The 21,759-nt window shown below is 30.9% G+C and overlaps 2 protein-coding genes across 5 annotated transcripts in view; one reads left to right on the top strand and one right to left on the bottom strand.

Moving 5' to 3' along the window:
- LOC147908261 (uncharacterized) overlaps positions 1-21,759 on the bottom strand; it is a 342,006-nt gene that overhangs the window by 244,838 nt on the left and 75,409 nt on the right. For 2 of the 4 annotated variants that reach the window (XM_087410260.1, XM_087410259.1), the window contains exons 4-5: positions 10,717-10,812; positions 5,571-5,611 (exon numbers count right to left, since the gene is read on the bottom strand). In XM_087410260.1, the coding sequence (XP_087266386.1) occupies positions 10,718-10,812 (95 nt within the window). In that variant the 3' untranslated portion in view covers positions 5,571-5,611; position 10,717. Of the gene's footprint in view, positions 1-675; positions 5,612-10,716; positions 10,813-21,759 lie in introns of those variants that run through there. The other 2 variants (XR_015546363.1, XM_087410258.1) reach the window with 1 other exon arrangement.
- The window catches only part of LOC105153655 (dipeptidase 1), a 173,955-nt gene that overhangs the window by 116,281 nt on the left and 35,915 nt on the right, over positions 1-21,759 (top strand). Inside the window, exon 6 of the mRNA XM_087410256.1 lies at positions 20,977-21,109. Coding sequence (XP_087266382.1) covers positions 20,977-21,109 — 133 coding nt within the window. The remainder of the gene's footprint in view (positions 1-20,976; positions 21,110-21,759) is intronic.

Genomic DNA, 21,759 nt, shown 5'->3' with positions numbered 1-21,759 from the left:
GAACCAACTTCGTAACAGTTTATATTTTTCGCCAGCGAATTCAACTAGTCCGCTGGTTTGCAGAAAACATTACAATCATTTATCAATCACAAAGTTTCTCATTCGACAAGTAACAGTAGAACTGCTTTCTCTCTCTTTCTTTCTCTCTCTCTTTTGTTTGATACCAAATAACGTCTAACAGAAGTACAAAGCCAATGCGAAGAAATGCGGAAAAGTCGATTTCTTCGAGTGCCCGACAAGATGAAAGAGACAAAAGGTAATATCGCTCATCGCGATTCGTCGTACGACAGTAACATCGAATGAAACGTGGTCGCGCCATAATCAGATTCGTTTGCAGCGGCGTATCATTTGACTCCTCCCGTACCATCTTTTTCAATTCTCTGTCGTTCTTTCTTTCATCCCACGCTCACCACGGTTTTGCGTTTCATTTCCTTATCAACATTCAACTTGCGCTATTCTAACAAATTGACGGAGGATTTTATCGACGCCGACGGAACTGCGAGGATATGCTTTGAATTTTTTTTTTTTTCGGAATCGGATAGTACGAAGTAAAAATCTAAATTGAAAGAAGAGTATATCGAAGGAAGAGAGAATTTGCAAAGATGAGAAAATTCACACTGGAAATGCGTGTACGCGAGGAAAAGGAAGATAAATCTCCTGGAGTATTGCGCTCTATTTTGGTGAGAAGAAATAAAAAATATCATGAAACTTCAAATATAAGAAGTCTTTACATTTTTTAGCAAAATAAATATTGAACGGAAACTAAGATAAACAAATTTTTATATAAAATCTCCTGCGACAATATACATACGTTTACATTATAACATCTCGTCCATTTTATCAATTAATATATTTATTGTATTTTATGATTTTCTCTAATATAACTCTCTCGTGCTATTATTAAAAATTGTTTTAAATTGCATTTAAACATTTTTAGAATGGTTCTAAAAACTAAGAAATTTATAACTTTATATTTAGAATCTTGAGCAATAAAATAAAAATAGCAAAAGAGTAAACTCCAAATATGTTAACAAAACATTTAAATTTCTATGATTCCCAAAATCAAATAGTTAAATGCAAATGGAGTAATTGAACTCGATAAATATTGAAAAGCCTACGTATGTATGTATTAGAAAAAGCTATTGAATGCATTTTAAAGTTTGGGACATTAATTCTCCAACGATAGCGCTCCGGCAAAGCTATTGCAAATTACATGGATCACTATATTGTGTGCGACGTGTCTACTATGTTAACATACTGCGGAGTGGACTAACATGCATAATCGACGCATATAATCAATCTTCATTCCATACATGATTCCAATGCACAGCCTAATTAACCCTTCTATAGCACCCCTAATGAACAGTAAACCCATTTTTATATTATTTTTTTCAATAAAATATGCAAATATAATAATAATATATAACAGGATATTTTTTAATTACCCCATTAATTAAAGTCTCATTAATTAATACAGGTAATTAATTCGAGCTTAATACGAATGAAAATACAAAATAATTATAAAAATTAAATATGTGTCAAATTATTTTGAAAATTATTGTAAGTATCACGTAATGGGATGACGGCCACAACAAAGAAAAGAACTAAAGAAAGTCGAACGTAAGACCGAGACAGTGCAAACAATCGGATTTAGAATTCCGGGCGCGTTATGAAACAGTTGCGAAAGCTTCTATCTCTCTTTCTAGTAAACTCCGCCGGAGATACTGGTGGCTTCTAATCCAATTATCGAAACAATCCCGATGAAAGGCGCGACCATTGTCGCCGACGAGAAGCGGACGCGTCCGTGAAATTCAATTTTTTAGTTTTCCCGAAGCTGCTCTTGTCCTTTCGCTCTCTTCCGGCCTCGGATAAATATTAAGATCCGGTAAAAGAAAACTCCGTCCATTGCGCTCTCCGACCTCATTTGTAAATCGGATTGAAAACGACTAAGTGAAATACTTGCAACAAAAGGACTAACTAAAATGGATCAAGTGCACCTAACAAGAGAAATTGGCCGGCATATTCTCTCTCTCTCTCTCTCTCTCTCTCTCTCTCTCTCTCTCTCTCTCTCTCTCTCTCCCCCCCTCCCTCTATTTATTTAAAGACGCTTACTATACTTCAGTGTAATATCAAATTTTATTGATCCGAAAGAAAAATTGAGTCCTTGATATGATGCGACGATGCTCATGTTTCATCATTAAAATACATCACACTAAGATTTCATGAGAAGAATTTTGTTGAAGCTTTGTTGAAATATCTAAGAATTTAGCTAGATACAGATCAGGGTAGCAATCATGTAACTTTTCTTGTAGAACGAAAACATGAAAAGTGAAAATTTTTATATATGTGTATGTATTACATATATATATATAGAAAAAATACTACGAAAAGTTTTCACTTTTCACGTTTCCGCCAGGGAAAAAGTTAAATAATCAGCCGTACCCTTATATTAAAGATCCTTATAGAAATAAAAATATTATTAACAATATTTTTTATATTCAAAACAAGTAATTAATTGACTAGTACTGGTATTAAATTTCAATAAAGATATCTCGACCGGGATAATAAATTCTACACAAGTTTTAAGATATTAGTAGCATCAAATCAACGATCTAATTAAATTTGTTAGGGATTGTTAGTATTTCAGATTGATTGTGTTGAAAGTCCGAAAAGTAATCAGCGTGCAATCATATTTCAAGAGATAAATTTATTTAAAATACATGTATATGTTTGCAATGTAATATTGACCATAATTTGGCGCTTCTTGTATTTATTCTCATATAAATAGTCCTCTTTCTAATCTTAAAATTGTAAATTCTAAACATGACACCTTTCTTTTTCATTTTAGTAATTTTTTCATTTATTTTTTTTTTCTTGACACCAGCATAAGAATGCACGGAAAGAACGATTTTGTTGAAGTATCAAAAAATTTAGCTAGATATAGATCTAAAAATAATTTTGTTGAATCATCAAAACAATTATGTTGGAAATGCGAACATGATGAGCAATGTTACAAACAATTTTGACATACTAGCAACAGTTAAATGTTCTACATAATTATACTGATAATCCAGTCTAATGAAATTATTTTCAGATTTATAGTTTTAGCTAAATTTTTTTAGATACTTCTGCAAAATCATTCTTTTCGAGTGTGAGAATAAAAATTCGTGTATGAAAAGAAAAAGAACAAAATAATAACATGAGTGAAAACGGATATAATTTAAAATTATAATGGAAAAAGAAACGGATTTCTCTTACTCATTTTTTCACATTTATATATCTCTGTAATATCTAATAATTCTTTGATATTACACAGGAGTAATCAAAAGCGTATAAATAAAAAAAAGAAGAAAAAGGGAATAAAGCTTCTAACGTTCCTGTAAAAGTAAATTAAAAAAGTAAACAAGCAATTTCACCATTAATTTATAACAAAAAGGAAAAGTGCGTCCTTACAAAAGAAAGGAGAGAGAGATGAAAATGTAGAACAACGGCGAGGGCAGCAGGGAAATGTGTGAGTTCCGGACGCCATTATTTTCCAAGATGGAACAAAACGTGAGCAATGTAAAAAGAACAGACGCCATTTGCGTATCAATTTCAGAAGCGCGGTTTTTTTCCGTATAAAAAGTGACACGCTTTTGAACCATTAATATTTATCAAACAACAATGCGCCATCTAGAGCGTATCGATCCACGCCGTCGAGTCCCTTCCAGATATACGCATTGACGTTACGCAATATAAATTTTACGCACAACCGTTTGCGTTACAGAACAACTTCGTCGCGTCGGTTCCGTCAACCATGATTTACTGCGATATCTATGGTCGTGCGATTTATCTAGCAATTTTACAATAAGCAACAATATAAATAACAATATAAATAACGCACTATACATAGTCGAGTAAGCCCTACGACAAATCCATCGAGGGTTAAGCTGGAATCTACCCTTAATGGCGAACCCAAGCACGGCGATAAGCACGTCCATACGGACGAACTTCGTTGCCTCTGAGTGCTCGTCCATGGATAAAAGCTTGCTCAGAAAATGGAGGAAGAGAGAGAGAACCTCGGAAACTGAATACGGAATCGCTTCCCTGTATCTCGCCTCCACTTCAAAACTCGACGAAAACGCGGAGAAGCTGTAACTACGGAAAGACTCAAATTCCATCCTTCCGTTGTAAATCAATATTGCTAATGTAAACGTTAGCAACGCGTGTCCATTCGTGAACGATTCTTTGTAGCGAAAGTGTACGATATTATATATGCAGTGAACTCTAAGTGCAACTTTCAGTGATTGTTCGTGCAAGAATTCTGCTACAAGAGATGGTAAAATATACTTAACAATTTTATTCTTCAAGAATGATATTTTCGATGGATGTTCGTTTGAGAGTTTCACTCTCCGAAATAATTTTCAATAATAAAACCTATGATCCTGATAGCGTCGCACGATCTGTGAGTGCGATAACAAAACTCGCAAAGTCAAAAGTTATTCCATGTGAGATTGATTTTTTGACGAATATTTATTTTAAGGCTGCAACTTACAGTCATTACCTAATTTCTCATCTTAAAAACGTATCAATTGAGATAATAAAATAAAATTTATCTCGTTATTACAGAAACGTTATGAAATTATTTTTAATATTAGGTGTTGGAATTAATTCGTAGCGTTTTTAATGAAAGAATGTTATTTATTTCACATGAGCATTAAAAAATACATTAATGAAAGTACTTCCCATCACTTGTAAAACGCTACGAATTAATTCCAACACCTAATATAACAGAATTATTTCTCAATTTCAAGCATTTTAACGTAAATTGCATCTATTAATAATTAATCTCTTTACAAATAATCTATGAATACAAAAATTATTTTATTTCTCTCAAGGCGAAACAATAAGTCGAATTTCACATTTTTCTTAAAGCAATGTAAAATCAAATCAGTAATAAATATGAATAAATAGACTATGAAGGATTAGCATAAAATAGAAATTATATAAATAAATAAAATTATTCTTATTATTTGCTTATTCATTTATATATGGAAATGCCATGAAACAATGAAATATAACTGCATTTTTTGTATTTATGTTAGCTACGTATGCATACTGATAAAATTTCTAAATATTCTTATTTTGCGGCAATTTATACTAATATTTATACTAATATTTTTTAACTCTAGAAAATATATACAAATGCAAAATACGTGCCAAGAGAAGAAAAAAAAAAGTAAAAAATGTACCTAAATTTTAACAATATTTATATCCCTTATTGTAAATAACAATTAATTCATATTTATATTTATATTTTTCATATAAATGTATATAATATTTAAATGTCTCGTTCCGATTTTTACTTGTCCATATTCTCGAATATATCAGCGTAATAAATATAATAAACTAACAAAGCTATATACATAATAAATTGCATAATATAAAATACTTAAAATTAAATATATTAACACTAATCAGTCTTGGTTCATTCATTTTAACGCAACTTATTTGTAAAGTGCTACATTTATAATATTTTTTTATTCTAGATCCATTATCCCATTTTTTAAATAAAAAATAGTCACACTCACCAATACGATGCGCAGCAGCGGAGTTATGGAACAATGTTAATCTGTAAAATATAAATATATTCGGGTTACAACAGCATCCAATATTACACTTTAAAAAGCAATTATTATATACTAAATTTTTTATTTTGAGCAGAGTTTCGTAGTTTATTTTATTATATAATATTATATAGAAGTGATAGAAAAAAACTTAAATATGAATATTGTAGAATACTACATAAATTCTATTATAAGTAAATATAAGATATTTCAAAAACTACAAATTTCAGAAAATATTGATGCATATATACGAGGAGACATCATTTTTGGCAGTTATAAAATTCAGATTGAATATGAAACACTTAAAGATTCTCCTGTATTGTATTGGCTAAGAAGTGACCAAACTTCCGATGGCACACATCCCTTCCTAATAACCAACAACAAGGAAAATTGTAAATAAACAATAAATAAACATGAATTCTATGTATATTGTAGTGATAACACTGCATTTTACATATACTAGAGGCATATTTTCCTGCCAAGATTTACCATCTGTCAAATTTACATATACTGCTGAAGTAAGAACTTAAATATAATTACTAACATTTAATTTATATCTATTTACATGTATACATACACAAACATATACACATATACACGTATACAATAAATGCCTAAGTAGTGGTTATCATTTGCAAAAATAGTGTAACATTAATGTAGAAAAACTGACATATAAACTTTTAATAAAGCTAAAAATATGTAGAAGAGTATAAAGAGAAAATAAATAAAAATTTTTAATTATATAATCATATCTTATACATATACTGCTTTAACTAATTACGAAAATGTTATCTTATGCGGCTTTTATTAATTACATTTTTATAAATTACATTTTATACATTTTCTAGATTTCTGTACCAAATGATTTTAATTCCGTTATAATATGTGGGAGGAAATGTGAGGAAAAACAAATAGAAAATGTTGGAGACCGATGCAAACACATATTTTTTTAAACGGAACGAGTGCCATGATATGCGATAGTTATTATAATCGATTCATTGGAAAGGATAAAACTTTTACAAAATAACTTTGTGGGCTTAAAAAAAAATATATTGAACAAAATAAAATAGCATTGGCAAATATTAATGAAATACTAACAAATGCCAAAGCTTTGTATAGTCCTTTCCATGAAGGTGACGAAGGTAAAATATCAACTAATACTCTAAAATAACACTAAAATAGATCGATGTGGATTTAACACCATGAGATGTCTATGTAATTCTCGCTGTGTTAGTATTAACACTAACATGATGTGAATATAATGCCATGGGTTATAAAACCATACCATAATGGCGTTGACATTATCATCAAGAATATAAATCCACGCTATGATACTCATATTAATACAAATACGTTAAAAATTATATATAACATGGTATTAAATTCATCCGATATTTTTAAAGTGTACTAAATTGTATCACATGTACATATAGTGATATTTTTTAAATTATTAATCTCGTACTCAGATAGCAAAGCGTGTCTCGGCAAAATTGCACAAATCTGAGATTGCTTATGATGTTGGCAACTTGCCATAGATTTGTCTTCAACGATTTCGAATATATCGACATTGTAACAACATACAGGCAACAATGTGTATATGTATTGTCAGCAATTTGCTAACAAGATATTATAACTGCATCAATGTTATCTTGTGTTGTCGGCAATATGACAGCATTGATGCTGCATATTATCACGGCAACATTATGGCAGTAGTATGAATTTTGATGATGACGATTTTAAAGTTGTCGGTAAACTACTGGCAAGTTGCTACTCAAAGTTGTCAACAAATGAAAACTCAGTTGCTGAAGAAGTACAAACTGATAATTGGATGAATTATCCGTACGGTTTTTTTTTCCAAACATGAGGTAACATCTTTATTTTGTAACAAATTAGAATTTTAGCAACTTTTATTCATTGAATTAAAATATAAGTTTGATTTACCAGGATGTAAAATCTATATTGGATAAGCGATTTCGTGAACTGAACTTAACACATATATTATATATCCCTATCTGAATTATCCAATGAAAAGTCACTGTTACGTGTTAGTTCACAACAGAAACATTAAATAATTTTTGTCATTTGTTGACTGAACTAAAATTATATAATAATATTGAGAGACTAGAATTCTTAATATGCCTGCGATTCTACCGATTGCAAAATTGAAGTGACTATATCGTGTACTTCCATTTGAGGAGCAAATTTGTAAAAATCGATAAATATTATTGGTTTATCTATTTTTAAATTGATTTGAATTTATACAATATAACGTATCTCATAGGCTTCTTTTGCTACGTTTGTACATAAAAAGTAAATGGTTAGAAATTCAACTCGCTTTAGAATTCGCTCGCGAATATTGAACACCAACATTTGCGTGTCCAATATTTCGTGAACTGTACGAATTGAAAGAGACGCGTCATCTGGCGCTCTCAGGATTTACAGTCATTGTGGAGAAGAAGTGCAAGATGTTTCCCCAAACCATGGAAGTAGCATCCATTCTTAAAATTAATTTAAAAGATATATATATATATATATATATATATACAGGGTTGGCCATATTCGACGGAAAGATGTTTTTTTTTCAATCATAGGAAAAAAACACATTTTTTGCTAACATCTCTTTTTGCTAACATATATATATATTAACAAGTGAAGAAAGTACTCTGCATGTATAAATGAGACAATGATTGAAAATAAAAAAGAAATCGAAGTAAGTCTAAATAGATACGAAATCATTATATACTAACCACAAGTGTAATATTACATGAAATAATACTTAAAATTAATTTTTTGTATATAGCTCCATTATATTTTAATTGTAGAAAATTCTGTTGTATATAATTATATGTGTATCAAATGTATCTGTATATGTGTATGTATGTTTTTTTCTCTTATGATCTCTCCATATAAGAGAAAAATAATCAAGAAATAAAAATTAGAACATTATCAATTTGTTTAGCATAAGAAAAATTGCAATTATATTATTACATAGTTAATTATAATACAATCAATATTTGATATATAATTACATATACAATGATAGAAATTATTGTATATAATTATATTCTATATATTGTACATAATTACATGTATGTATATGAACAATTTTTCTTATTTTTTTGCAACTTCGCTTTTTATTTTAAAAAACGATTCCAAATTTATACTAACTGTGCTAGTTATTTATAATGGTTTTTTTATTACTTTAGTATATATACATAAAAGAATATAATGCATATACAAAATGAGATTAAAGAGAAAAACACACATGTAAGGATATATTTTATGTATAATTGCATACATATTTTATATGGAATATATATAGACTACTTTTCACAAAGATTATTTTAGTACTTGTTCTAATAAATAACACATCTAAAGTAACTGTTACTAGGACTAAATATTTCAAGACTCGAATGAATATTTTCATTCAATTTTTATTCATGTATTCGAATATAGGTGTATTCCGGACATACTAATTAACAATAATATAATTCAATTCCGTTAAATATTAAAAAATAATTAGAAGAGAAATTATTTTGCAATATATACTTTATACTCCAATTTAGCATATTTTGAGATATCATATATGTATAAATAAATAATCACATTGTAAATTGTTCAACTTTTACTTTTCTCATTTATTCATTATTACGTTATTTTAGTATTCCAAACTCAACAATACTCTAATACTCTTTAATCATTTTTATACATTTATAAGACAAAAATAGGAAAAAAGACGTATAAAATTAAAAACTAAACTATACAATTAAAAAATTCTAAAAAAGTACAAAAATACACTAAAATACAAATAAATATACAAATAAATAAATATATTAAAATGTACATCCACATGATTATAAATTATTTCTCATGATGTGAGAAACAGATAAGAAATAATAGAAACTATGAAAATAAAGTATGTATATATATATATATTTATTTATATTTAAAAGAATATTTAAAAAGACTGGAAGCCAGGATGTGTATATATCTGACTTGTTCCTTAATTTAAATTCTAAAGTTTCTATATCATATGGATATTTTATATACGCTATATTGTCGTATATTGTTATATAAAAATAATGAATTGTGGTTATTTAATTAAATGAAAACTTTATTGGTGAGTTTAACTTCTTAAATCAGTCTCCTATGTGAAATACATTAAAGTCACAGCTCTAGTAATGGGTATTTAATCATATCTTTTGCCAATTTTCAATCAATTTAATCATTACTCTGTTTCGAAACATTTCGAATATTATTCGAAGCTGTATACTCTTGAAAGTCTTGATAGATCTTGAAAGTCTTGGTAACTCTTAAATTTCTTTACAGTCTTGATAGGTCTTGAAAGTCTTGATAGATCTTAAAATTTAATAATTCTCAATTTTTTTCGATTAAAAGTTTTCGATTAAAATATTTGTTTGAATTAAAGAAATTTGAGCATTGCTATACGGTTAAAGAAAAGTTTCTTTGATTTGAACATTTATTTCTTAAAATTAAATAAATTTTTCTTTAGTTTGAACATCATTTCTTTGAAATCAAGTAAATTTTTATTTTCGTCAAATGTATTTCCACTTTAATTTGAAAAAAATCAACGAAAGAAATAATTTTTTAATTGTTAAAGTTTTTTTATTAAATCATTCAAGATTTTTTAAGACATTCAAGACTTTTCAAGTGTTTTATGATACAATATATTCAAATTAATTCAAAGCGTCTTGATATCCATCACTATTCCTCTTATAAGAATTTCCAAAGAATTCAAAAAGTTTTATCAAAAGTCTTAAAAACATTATAATAAATTTTAATTAAAAAAAGTATTATTCTAAATTATCTATATTGTTCTAAATTAATAGGAAAAATATTTCATATACGCATCGCACTGCACAAAGGATACAGTCAATGTAATGCTACAAATGCTTTGAAGAATTCTTTTGATTGATCTATTCATAAAATTCTTTCTTCTGACTGGTCAATCGAATACTTTAAAGCATTTGTAATGAGACTTTGATCACATTCAAAGTAATATAACAAAAATTAGAATTTTGAATGTTCAATAAAATTAATTTTGCAACGTGTAACATATAACAAGTATATAATAATAAATTACACTCACTTCATAATTGCTCCGCCGTTGCCAGATGTCTCCCGGGACCTCCTCCTCCTCTCATGTTTTTCCATCGCTGATTTTTCATAGCACAACACTCACTCGCTGAAACACGATTAAGCTTAATTATACAAAGTTGCGGTTTGTTCGACGTAACGTGACATTTTTCAAACGGTAACAAATAAATTTCAAACGGCAGACAGTTTCAATATTATGATTCGAAACTCATCAGTTTCGCGACCGTGACGCTTTTGTTAATGATTGAAAAATTCATACATAAATGGAATTGGCAATTTTACGCCAATACTCCGAGATATAGCACAAATCGAGTTAACGACTAATCAAAAAACGCGATAAATTCTCCCAAAATATATTACAGTACGACGCCAAACTTCAGCTATGCGCAATAAATGTAGTTTGAATGCGTGCAAATCGGTGAATTACCGAGCAAATTGTATTAACTTCGACGAAAAAAGCGAGAACAAGAATATTCTAATTCGTTATTAAAGAGATTATTATTGTTCACAAATATCGGGATGAAGCGAAATGATTTTTTTCCTGTTCTCTGTTATCAACGTTCTATTTCGAATAGCGCGAAATACGTCGTCCGATCGCATGGATAAACGTCGTCTAGATACGTTCACGAATTGATAGATACAAGAGACGATTAAGCGTATGGAATGGCAATCGTTAATTGTTCGAAGTGATCGCGTTGTGTCTCTCAGCACTTGCCGCGATCGCGTTCAATGAAATATTGCGTCGACATTGAGCGACTCGCACGACTAGTTGTGCCTGTTCGAGACTCGGCGTGCGAATGATACCGTAACGACCTTGCGAAAACAATAGCACACGTATACGATGACGTACGCATTCCTACAAAGCAAAACAAATTCTTTCCGAGCGTCAGTTATACCTGCCAATCCGTTACTACTACGAAATATTTGAAATCAGGATTAGGAAATAAATAACGCAGTTACCGTTTTCATTACTTTTTTTTTTAGTATAATCGTTATACGTACTTTTTTCTGTTTGTAACAATAACGTCGTTACATTTTTACAATAAAGGTAATTTGTAATTACTTTCAATATTTCAATATCCTTTATAATTATCTTTATAATTATTCAATAAATCGCATTATTTTTAATTGGCTAGAAATATTTTATAACGGGAAGGAGGATGTTAGAAAGGAACCGGAAAAAAATGTAATAAAGAATAGTGTTTTTTGTACATTTTGACCTCCTGAATACGATAAAATTATTTAAAAATTAGTAGCATTTGGAGAACATTTCGAAAATTAAGCACAAACATGATATATTTATTCAAATTTCAATATTGTTTAATTTTTTAAGTGTTCCCCAAACGTCTTGAACTTTTTAATAACTTTATCGTATATAGAAAATTGAATTTACAAGAAAAATGCATTATTTCCTTTACTTACACCTTTTTGAGCAAAAATGTGAAGGATGTTAAAAAAGAGTCAAAGGTCAAAATTAATTTTTCAGATGATCCAACTCTAAATTAGAAGTGATCTAACTTTAATTTAAAGGTGATCCAACTCTAAATTAGTTTTTAAATAATTGAAGCAAAACTGACAGTGATTTTATAACGATATGAATAAGGATTTTGTTAATTTTATTATTTCAATGTAATTTTTCCTTGAGTGTGGCTTCATTATTATGATAATTTTCCATGAAGAAAGATATATAAGAAAATCTAGAAATAAAATATTTCTCGAACGACCGTGAAAAAAAAGTTGTATCATCCTTTGCATAAAAAGGATTTCTCGTGCGCTTTTTTTATGTAAATTTTTACAGAATATTTAAGTAAGTGTTTAACCAACGCATGTAGTCAAAATTATTTTATAATTCAATATTATTCTAATGTATATTTTAACGCTTACAATCATACAGATAATATCTGTCGCAATTCAATTAAAAATTCCAAAACTTTCGATACAAATTTCTCACAAATATTTGCATAAATATTGCGTCATGCCTATAAATTAGTAGAAGGTACTAAAACTATCTTTTTAAAATTAGACGAAACTCAAAAATGTATGGAAAACTACTTGGTTCTCTCCTTGTCAGATCAAATGTATCTCAGTTCAAAATTAATTTATTCTGTTTCTCAATAAATAAATTATTGCACATCTAATGCTTCGCATTTTGTGATCTCATTAGCATCACCACTCAATTATAAATGTAATAGACATTCGCAATACACTCAATATCAAATTGACTCTCAAGATTGAATTGTGGAACAATTGTGGAACGATTGTGGAACAAGTAGATTATCACTTCGCATTTGGTGAGTTCAACGTGTCGTCATAAATGTAATCAATAATTTTCATAATACATAATATTCGTAATGATCAAGTTAACTAAAGTAGATTTCTACATTCGCTCTAACACATAAAAAAAACAATAAAATATCTTACTCATTCTACTTAACCGTCGTTATAATGCATACTTTTGCACGAGATTTCTGGTTCATAACATTCTTTATCGTGATAATCTCTACAATATTGCGTTATCCTCGAAGAACCGTACATCAAATTTTCTCGAGAAGACAGCGCAAAACCTTTTTACTTTGCAAAACCAATTTATCACGCCACGGGTGTTCGCTCCCATTTCGGGCTTACAACGAAACAAGCCGGGAACGAATCGAAGGTGCATTAACGCGCGGCGGAAATCCGCAACGGCAAAGTTCAAGGCTCTAGGGGGGTACTTATGCATAGATAAAAGCACGCCTGCAGAATGGCGAACGGAGTTTGGTGGTGAAATGGTTCTCGCACGTTTTCTGTGGGAAGCTGTGTGTAAGAAGAAAGCGTCACGAAAAAACGCCGTAAACTGGAAGCGACGCAGAAAAGCGTCCAGGAATTGCAAGGTAGTTGGTGGAAAAAGTTTCTGCAAACGACAAAAATTTCACTAACTGCGTTTTGATGAGACACGATGGATCCACACTTACAAAAGACAGAGGTTGCTGTGTACTAGTTAACAAATCAGCAATTTTTGTTTCCAACTGTACGAAACTAACATCGCGGAATCAAAATTAGTTTGTAACAACAAACATAAAAAGATATGATAGAAATTGTATTTCTACGAGAAAATATTCAAACTTCATTTTAATATATTAGGTGTTGGAATTAATTCGTAGCGTTTTTAATGAAAGAATGTTATTTATTTCACATGAGCATTAAAAAATACATTAATGAAAGTACTTCCCATCACTTGTAAAACGCTACGAATTAATTCCAACACCTAATATTTTCTTTTAAATATTTGTTTTAAAAATAATGCGCAGATCAGTTCTTTTTTTTTTTTTTTAAGAAAATATATGAAATGATAACAAAGAAGATAAACATTTAGAAAGAAAGAACGAAAGACAAAGACATGTTTCTTACATAATAAGACGTTATGTTAAATATAAGATTAATCCCTAGACATTGACGTGATTTCTGATTAATATAAATAATCGTTTAGTGTTATAGATCAATTATAATTGTCACGATTAAATATACATGTAACATGGCTTACAGTGTTAATAATGTACAGTGTTAATAATGTTATTAATGGTTAGCCGATCAATTTCGATTCATGATGAGGTATTTTGAATTCAACATAATTCACTAATCCGCCAATAAATGTTCTCTCACATCAATTAATTAATGGAAATTAATCAATTGTATTCTGGCTCAAGAATACCTAATCTATTGTCAATATGATTTTATCAATATCAAAAGATTGTACATAAATGTGAAAGCATAATCTCATAGCTAGTAAATATTATTAATATTAATTTTATTTACAATACAATAATATAAAATGTATCGATATATGATAAAAATGTGTAAACTGTGACCTGCACATGGAACTACTGGAATATCTGAATATGCTGGAATTACCAATAAACATTGTTTAACATTCTACGGTTACATAGTGATGAAATAATATGGAAATAATAGGAAAACGAAACAACGTAATAAATAGCATATTGATCATAACGACATTATTATTACCTTTGCAATATATTTATTCACAATCAGTTTGTAATGGTGGAAATGTAATTTTACTCGTATTTTCAAATAGAATTTTAATTTGAGTTCAACCGCACGATACATTATAAATGAATTCCATATGAATATACAATATGCGAGGCATTATTAATACGTCGTATTTCCACTTGAAAATGACAACAAAATGAAGTGTTCTAGTTTTTAGAACAAACATTTGCGAGACAGCGCCAAAGAAAATTCACTCTGTTTAACTATACAAAAATACAGGTAAAAGACCATTGTATCCAAAAAAGCCGTGCATCAGTTTTATCCATCTTTCTGATGCTGGGACAAAAAGTGTAACAATAAAAACGACATAACGAAACAAGGAAACGTCATGTAATTCACGAGGGTGATTGTATCGAGGCATATTTTCGTTGTGGCGGTTCCTTCGAGTCGAGCCATACCACCCTTAACTTCGCGTTGGTGCGGACTCCACAGTACGCAAATAGGTAGGTAGATATCGTTAACAATGGCAATCCTGTTTAACAAATTCCCCGCAACGGGTGCACGACGAAAATTTCATTTCTTCTCAGTTCGTTGGGGCGTGCACAGAGACAGAAGTTGAACTCCTGCCTACACAGCCCTCTTCCTCTTCTGCCGCTTAACTTCCGTCGAAAACGCGGAGAAAGTACCGTGACCGCGAAAAGATTGCTGAAGTTTGCAACAAAGGAACAACGATAAAAGACAATCAGCGAGACGAAAGCTTCATCCACAAAGTCGACTGCGCCGAACTAGCAACCCCATCCTATCGTTGTTTATATTTTAAATTACACCTTTATTCTCTCTCTCTCTCTCTCTCTCTCTCTCTCTCTCCCTCTTCCCTCCCCCCCCCCTCTCTCTCTTTTTCTACGAATTTTCTTCCGACATAAAACACAGAAACATGTCTACTGGAACAGGCCGTTTCGGGCGCCAAGAAAATGATTTTCGTCGGGAAAAGGCTATTTCGAAGGAATACGAAACGAGAGAACCTCTCACGGGTTATGTGTGAGTACACTTGCACGCATCGAAAGCGTCTTTGTTTTCGAGAGCTCTTTCACTGCGCGACATCACCTTCGCAAAGAGAATATGTATTATGATTTTCTCTAGCAGCATGCATTTGACGAGTTTTAGCAGATTTAACTAGCAGCGTATGAATAGCAATTTTAAATGAAAGATTAATAAATAAGACTTTAAGTGTTAAAGACGAAAATCTAAAGCAGAAAATGTGTATTTTTTTTTAATACTTCATTTAGATCAAAGCCATTTATGAAAATATTTCATAAATGGCATGGCAATGTTAGCTCTTTGTTTTACAAGTCGACAGTGTAGATGATGCCAATTTAAAAATGAACATACACGGTTATGTTCTTCCCAATTACTATAAATTCGTCTTTGTTTATTAGTACAATTACGTAAAATTTAACGTTGTTTTGCGAAACGACAGCGAAACATCTTCTATTTAATCTGCACCGTTGTTTATCCTACATCCAGAGTTTACGCTCTCAAGATACGTTTCCTGTTATAATGCATACGACAAGCAACGTGCATTTAGCGGCTTTTAACAGATTTAACTAGCAGCATGTGAAATAGTAACTCTAGATGAAGAATTAATAAACAGGATTTATGAAAATCTAACGCGAAAAATATTTTTTAAATATTTCATTTATTTAGAATAAAGATGTTTTTGTGAATTGTATAGCACTCAGCTATGTTATAAATCGACAGTAGAATATAACGCCACAAATGCCTAGAGATGTATCGTTATGTTCTTCCCAGTTACATCTAAATTTACATATCTGTGGTGTTTATTAGCACAATTATATCGTAAAATTTGACACTATTCCGCAAAGTGCCAGCGAAACATCTTCTATTTAATCTGCATTATTGTTCATCCAGAGTTCACGTTGACGCTTTCAAGATACATTTTCTCTAGTACATAAGTTAAGCAGCGTGCATTTCGCTACTTTTAATAGATTTAACTAGCAACATGTGAAGTAACAGCTCTGGATGAAGAATTAAGATAAAAGACATTAAGTGCTAAAGACGAAACTCTAAAGCAGGAAATATGCATTTCTCTGTGTATGAATATTTCATTTATTTAGAACAAAGATGTTATTTTCATAAATGATGTAGCACTTGGCAGACTCTTTATGTTACAAGTCGACAGTAGAGTATGACGCCACAAATGTCTAACAGAAATGCACCGTTATGTTTTTCCTAGTTGCACCTATAAATTCGCATATCTTTGATGTTTATTAGCACAATTACATCTGTAAGATTCGACACTGTTCCGCGAAGTGACAGCGAAACATCATCTATTTAATCCGCCGTTGTTTATCCTTCATCCAGAGTTCACGCTGACGCTCTCAAGATACGTTTTCTTCGATAAATACGTTTCCGTCCCGGATTTCTCGAAACGATGCACCGCTATCGAGCGGATATTCCGTTGGCAGCCGTCGCGTGTTTTGAACCCCGCACAGTCTCGTCAGTGTTATCTGCTTTCCTTCTGCAAGAAGGCACGTAGCTTTCCGGTCGGACGGCTTTATCTGCCGCATGTACCCCCTCGCAATATCATTATTAACTGCGATTCACCATGCGATCGTCCACACGGAGTACCGTGGTGGGGGTCGTCCGGAAGATAAGGAAACGTCAGATCCGCTCTACGCTCGCAGTATTTCGCAACGCTAAACTCCATCAGTTAGCTAGTGGCGTCAGATTATTAGTGTCCCTGCGTCTATTTTGTCGTGACGAATAACCCTCTATCGCGCGCATCTGTCGCGCGATGTACCGGAAAGATGTCTACACGCGTGTCACGCGCATCCGCACTCCGTGTAAATTACGCGCAAAATACTATAAATTATTTGAATTCGCATAGCCCGTATAATACTCACCGAGAGCGATAAATCATACGAGTTTAGGTCCGCGAATCCCTACCGGCGTTGAGAATTTGTTGACGATTGTCACGATCAAGCAATTAATTGTAAGAAGAATAACCCTTTAGAAATCCAATTCGATCTTTAAGAAGATGCTGAAGCTATCGACGAAACGCGCATTTAATATTTTTCTATTTATTTCGTTTTCCTTATACAAAATTAAAGAATCCTTCTTTAAAATGAAACAAAAATGCAAATAGTTGGAAAATACAAATCAATAAAAAAAAATTGTATTTAAATTTTACCACGTAGATTATTTCTTTACATATGTAAATGAATTCGAATATATATTCAAAAAAGTAGCATTTGAATAATTTATAACAATATAATGAAATCTTCAAATTATGATTTTGAAGCTTATATAAAAGAAGTGAATAGAAAAGTACAATCCAAGTGTACATAACTTAGCATTCGTGTGATATACATACAGAATATAGCCAGAGCCAAAATATACGTAATGTTTTATTTAATATTATTTAATGTATGTAATGTTTTTTTAATGCACATAATGTTTTATTTAGAATTAAGAATCTTTTTTATGGATATTGATAAGTTTGGCCGTCGCTCCAGCATCCCTTTAAGTGACTAAGTGCACTCCAAGTTTTCTTTAAAATCTTGTTCTATAGAATAGGAAAATGAAAAGCCCAAATACTCAGAAGTCTTAAAATTCATTATTTTTACATTCCTCTATTTCATAAGGATGTAACTAATGTAAATTTATATAATAATATTATAATATATTATAATATATTTATACAACTAAAAAATTAAAAAAAGATTTAGATTCTAAGCATCTCGTCCCTCAACTTGCATATCTTAAACTTTAAAGTACCTATGTCTACTTAATCTTTACAGAACAGAAAAGCCATTATAATGACGCTGAAGCAGTTATATTTTGAGGCAAAAATTAAAAATGCAATGAAATAATAAATTGTAACAATTAATCTTACTCAAGAAAAAAAGAGATATCAGTAATATGAGATATTAAAAATGGATCGTTCAAAGGTAATATGATCAATTTAATACTGAATATGACTTATTTTCAAATTAAAAACATTAAACAACAGTACTTTTAATATTCAAAATAATTAACCGATACCTTCCAGTATTAAATTTCTGCGAGGGAATATAAAACTCTCGTGAGAATATAGTATCTTCAAAATATGATCGCAGTTGAAATAACAACGAGAGTCAAAATATAAATGCATCTCTCTACTCGTAACGTCAAGTGGAAGGATACATATGTGAAAAGCGTTTATATACTATCGGCAACGGATGCAAGCGACCAAAGGCCGTTCGAGAAATGCTACACACGAGACGATGGACTCCGTTTTCCCTTGTCGGAAGAGAATTCGTTTGAGTTGCACGAGACTTCCGTGATCATTCGTCTCGCGTCTCGTCTCTCCCGTTATCTTTCCAGCCTCCGCATCTCCATCTTTCTTTTGCCCGTCGCTGTCCCGAACGTACGCCATCCTACCCATATCGTCATGTGATTAGTATAATAATATTAACGTCGGAAGAGGACCGACAGTGGCGAGAATCGGGGATGCCAATAGCGTTACACTAGAACTTAGGACCGGAACTGAAATTCAATATTTACGCCAGTGCGCGGTAACTCACTGCTAATTAGACCGCCGAGTAATTGGTAACGCTAGCTCTCTCAAAGCCTCTACGAGAGAGCGCAGTGAAATTCGGGCCGAATGCTGTACTCTCTTGCAACTAGCTGCACTGCGTGCTGCGTATCTCTTCCCCGATATTGATGTTCGATTACTCAACAACACACATCGAATGCTCGACCGATTCGAGGAGTTTAACATTCGCCGTGAACATTTAACTCGACGCTGAGCATTTACACGTAAATTAGATAAGCACGTTCGAATTAGATCACTTCGTCTGGTGCAAGCAAAGTTTCAAAACCGACGTGATTTTGAAAATGCAACAAATTGAAAATTTCCTAAATATTCAAATTAATACTTATCTTAACTTTAGCACCGTAGTACTTTTTCTTCGATCAATTTTCTAACATGCTAAACTTTTGTGTATTTATTTTCTGTTATATACATATATTATAAAGAAATGCAAGGCTCCATGTGAATGTGTGTTATGTAATCAGTGAGTCCTAAGTTCAATCCTGACCGTCACTCTATACATATCTCATTTTGTAAGAGATCGAAGAATTACGATTAAAAATACAGATCTTAAGGCTGTGTTAAGTTCAAGGATGTGAAGAAAGATACAAAATCTATATCTATATCATAGCAAAAATAGACATGTCTATTTCCGAATCTATTAGGCCTAAGAATCTGAAAGAAGGTAGATCCTGGAGTCACATTAAGCCTGGAATCCGAAAGAGGGAGAGGTTGAGCAGTCTCATAAAGCTCGTTAAACTATGGACTGATAATCTGAATCACAGAAGGTCTAGGAATCACAGAAGAACTTTTGAAATCTGGATGATGTTTAAGGACTGATATATAATCCTATTTGCTTCCACTATTATTACTATTATTACCATTATAAATAAATATAAAAGAGGCTATACTTATGTCATATATAATTATAACAATCAAATTCTCTCTTAATTAAATTAATCTCAAAGACGTCAAGATTTTTTTATTTCTTTACTCAAAATACCATGTTTTTAATGACGCAAAATAATTAAGTAAATGATATAAATAAAAGTATTGATATTTTACAAAATAACGTAATCAGAAAAGTAACGTAATTCCTCTTATCAGTAAAAAGCCTCAAATAACTTTCTTTCACGATAAAATAACTGTTCCGCGTGGAAATAAAATCCAAACCTTTTAACGTAAAGAGTTAATGAAACATTTATCGCACCGATAATCCTAAAGCATTGTGAGTAATTGAGCGTGACTGTATTACAACACTGTATACGGAGTCACGCGATATATCAAAACACGCGAAAAAATACTCGACGTACTATTAATAATGCTTCATTCAAGATCCACCGTGATACTTTATTGTAACTCCTAGAAGTGTATTTATGAATTGAATAAAATTTCCAATTCAAAAATGCATCAAAATTATTATTAGCTTTCTTTATTTTTTCCATCCCTTTCTTTCACTTATTTTCTCTTTCGAAAGATATTTTCAATCGATTTTGTGTACGGCGAAAATGAGATAGAATGTAAAGAGAAGTTAGTTTTTTAATTTGAAAAACTTTGTTTAATTTAAAACATTTGTTAAATTGTATTTCATGTATAGAAATCAATGTTAGGTTTCTAAATACAATTACTGGCTATTTCTACATAATAATATGATATATTTCTTTTTTTCAGTTTTGGTCAGCCTATGTTCCTTGCGGTGCCGCTCAGTTAAATGCAGTTCAACTCTCATTGGAACAGATTGACGTAATTCGTCGACTCGCCGAAATGAATGCTCAACACTTAACCCTGGTTACCTCCGTCAAAGGTAAGTACACACATTGACGATATCCTCAACGAAAAAAATATAATTTAATAACAATATTTAATACTGTTATTAAATTAATATTTAATAACTATGTTTAATGAAACAATATATTTTACTGTTATTAAATTAATAAGATTATTTTTCAGTTAGACTGCTGTTAGCTAATAAACAATTGTTGATACATTCTTTCCATATATAATTTTTTATCATATTATGTGAATAATATGCGTAACAATAATTTTTCTTCATAGATATCAGCTATTTTTCTTCCTTTTTCTAACTTTAATACAAGAAATTGCAATTCAATTTTAGACAATCTAATATTTGCGCTATTTAGTTTTTATTATCAATTTAAAGACGTGAAATTATCTCCTTTTTACATCTTTGTAAGTATTTGATAACTACGATTACGTATAATTAACCAATTAATAAATGAAAATGAGTTACGAACAAATATTATCTGATAATATACGAACAACACAAAATGTGTCAAGTAAACGCAAATGAAAAGTGAAGATCGTTGAGTTGAGTATAAGAAACGTCAACAATACCAAAGCACGTACAATGAATATGAATCTCTAAAGCATTATTGAATAAAAGAATCTCCATTGTGTCATCAGGAGCAATTCAGTTTATTTGAACTGAACCTT

The sequence above is a fragment of the Acromyrmex echinatior genome, chromosome 10 (genome assembly GCF_024713525.1).
Source record: "Acromyrmex echinatior isolate Ae372 chromosome 10, ASM2471352v2, whole genome shotgun sequence".
Taxonomy (NCBI): domain Eukaryota; kingdom Metazoa; phylum Arthropoda; class Insecta; order Hymenoptera; family Formicidae; genus Acromyrmex; species Acromyrmex echinatior.
Note: the sequence above shows the minus strand (reverse complement) of the source record. Positions and strands in the feature narration are given on the sequence as shown.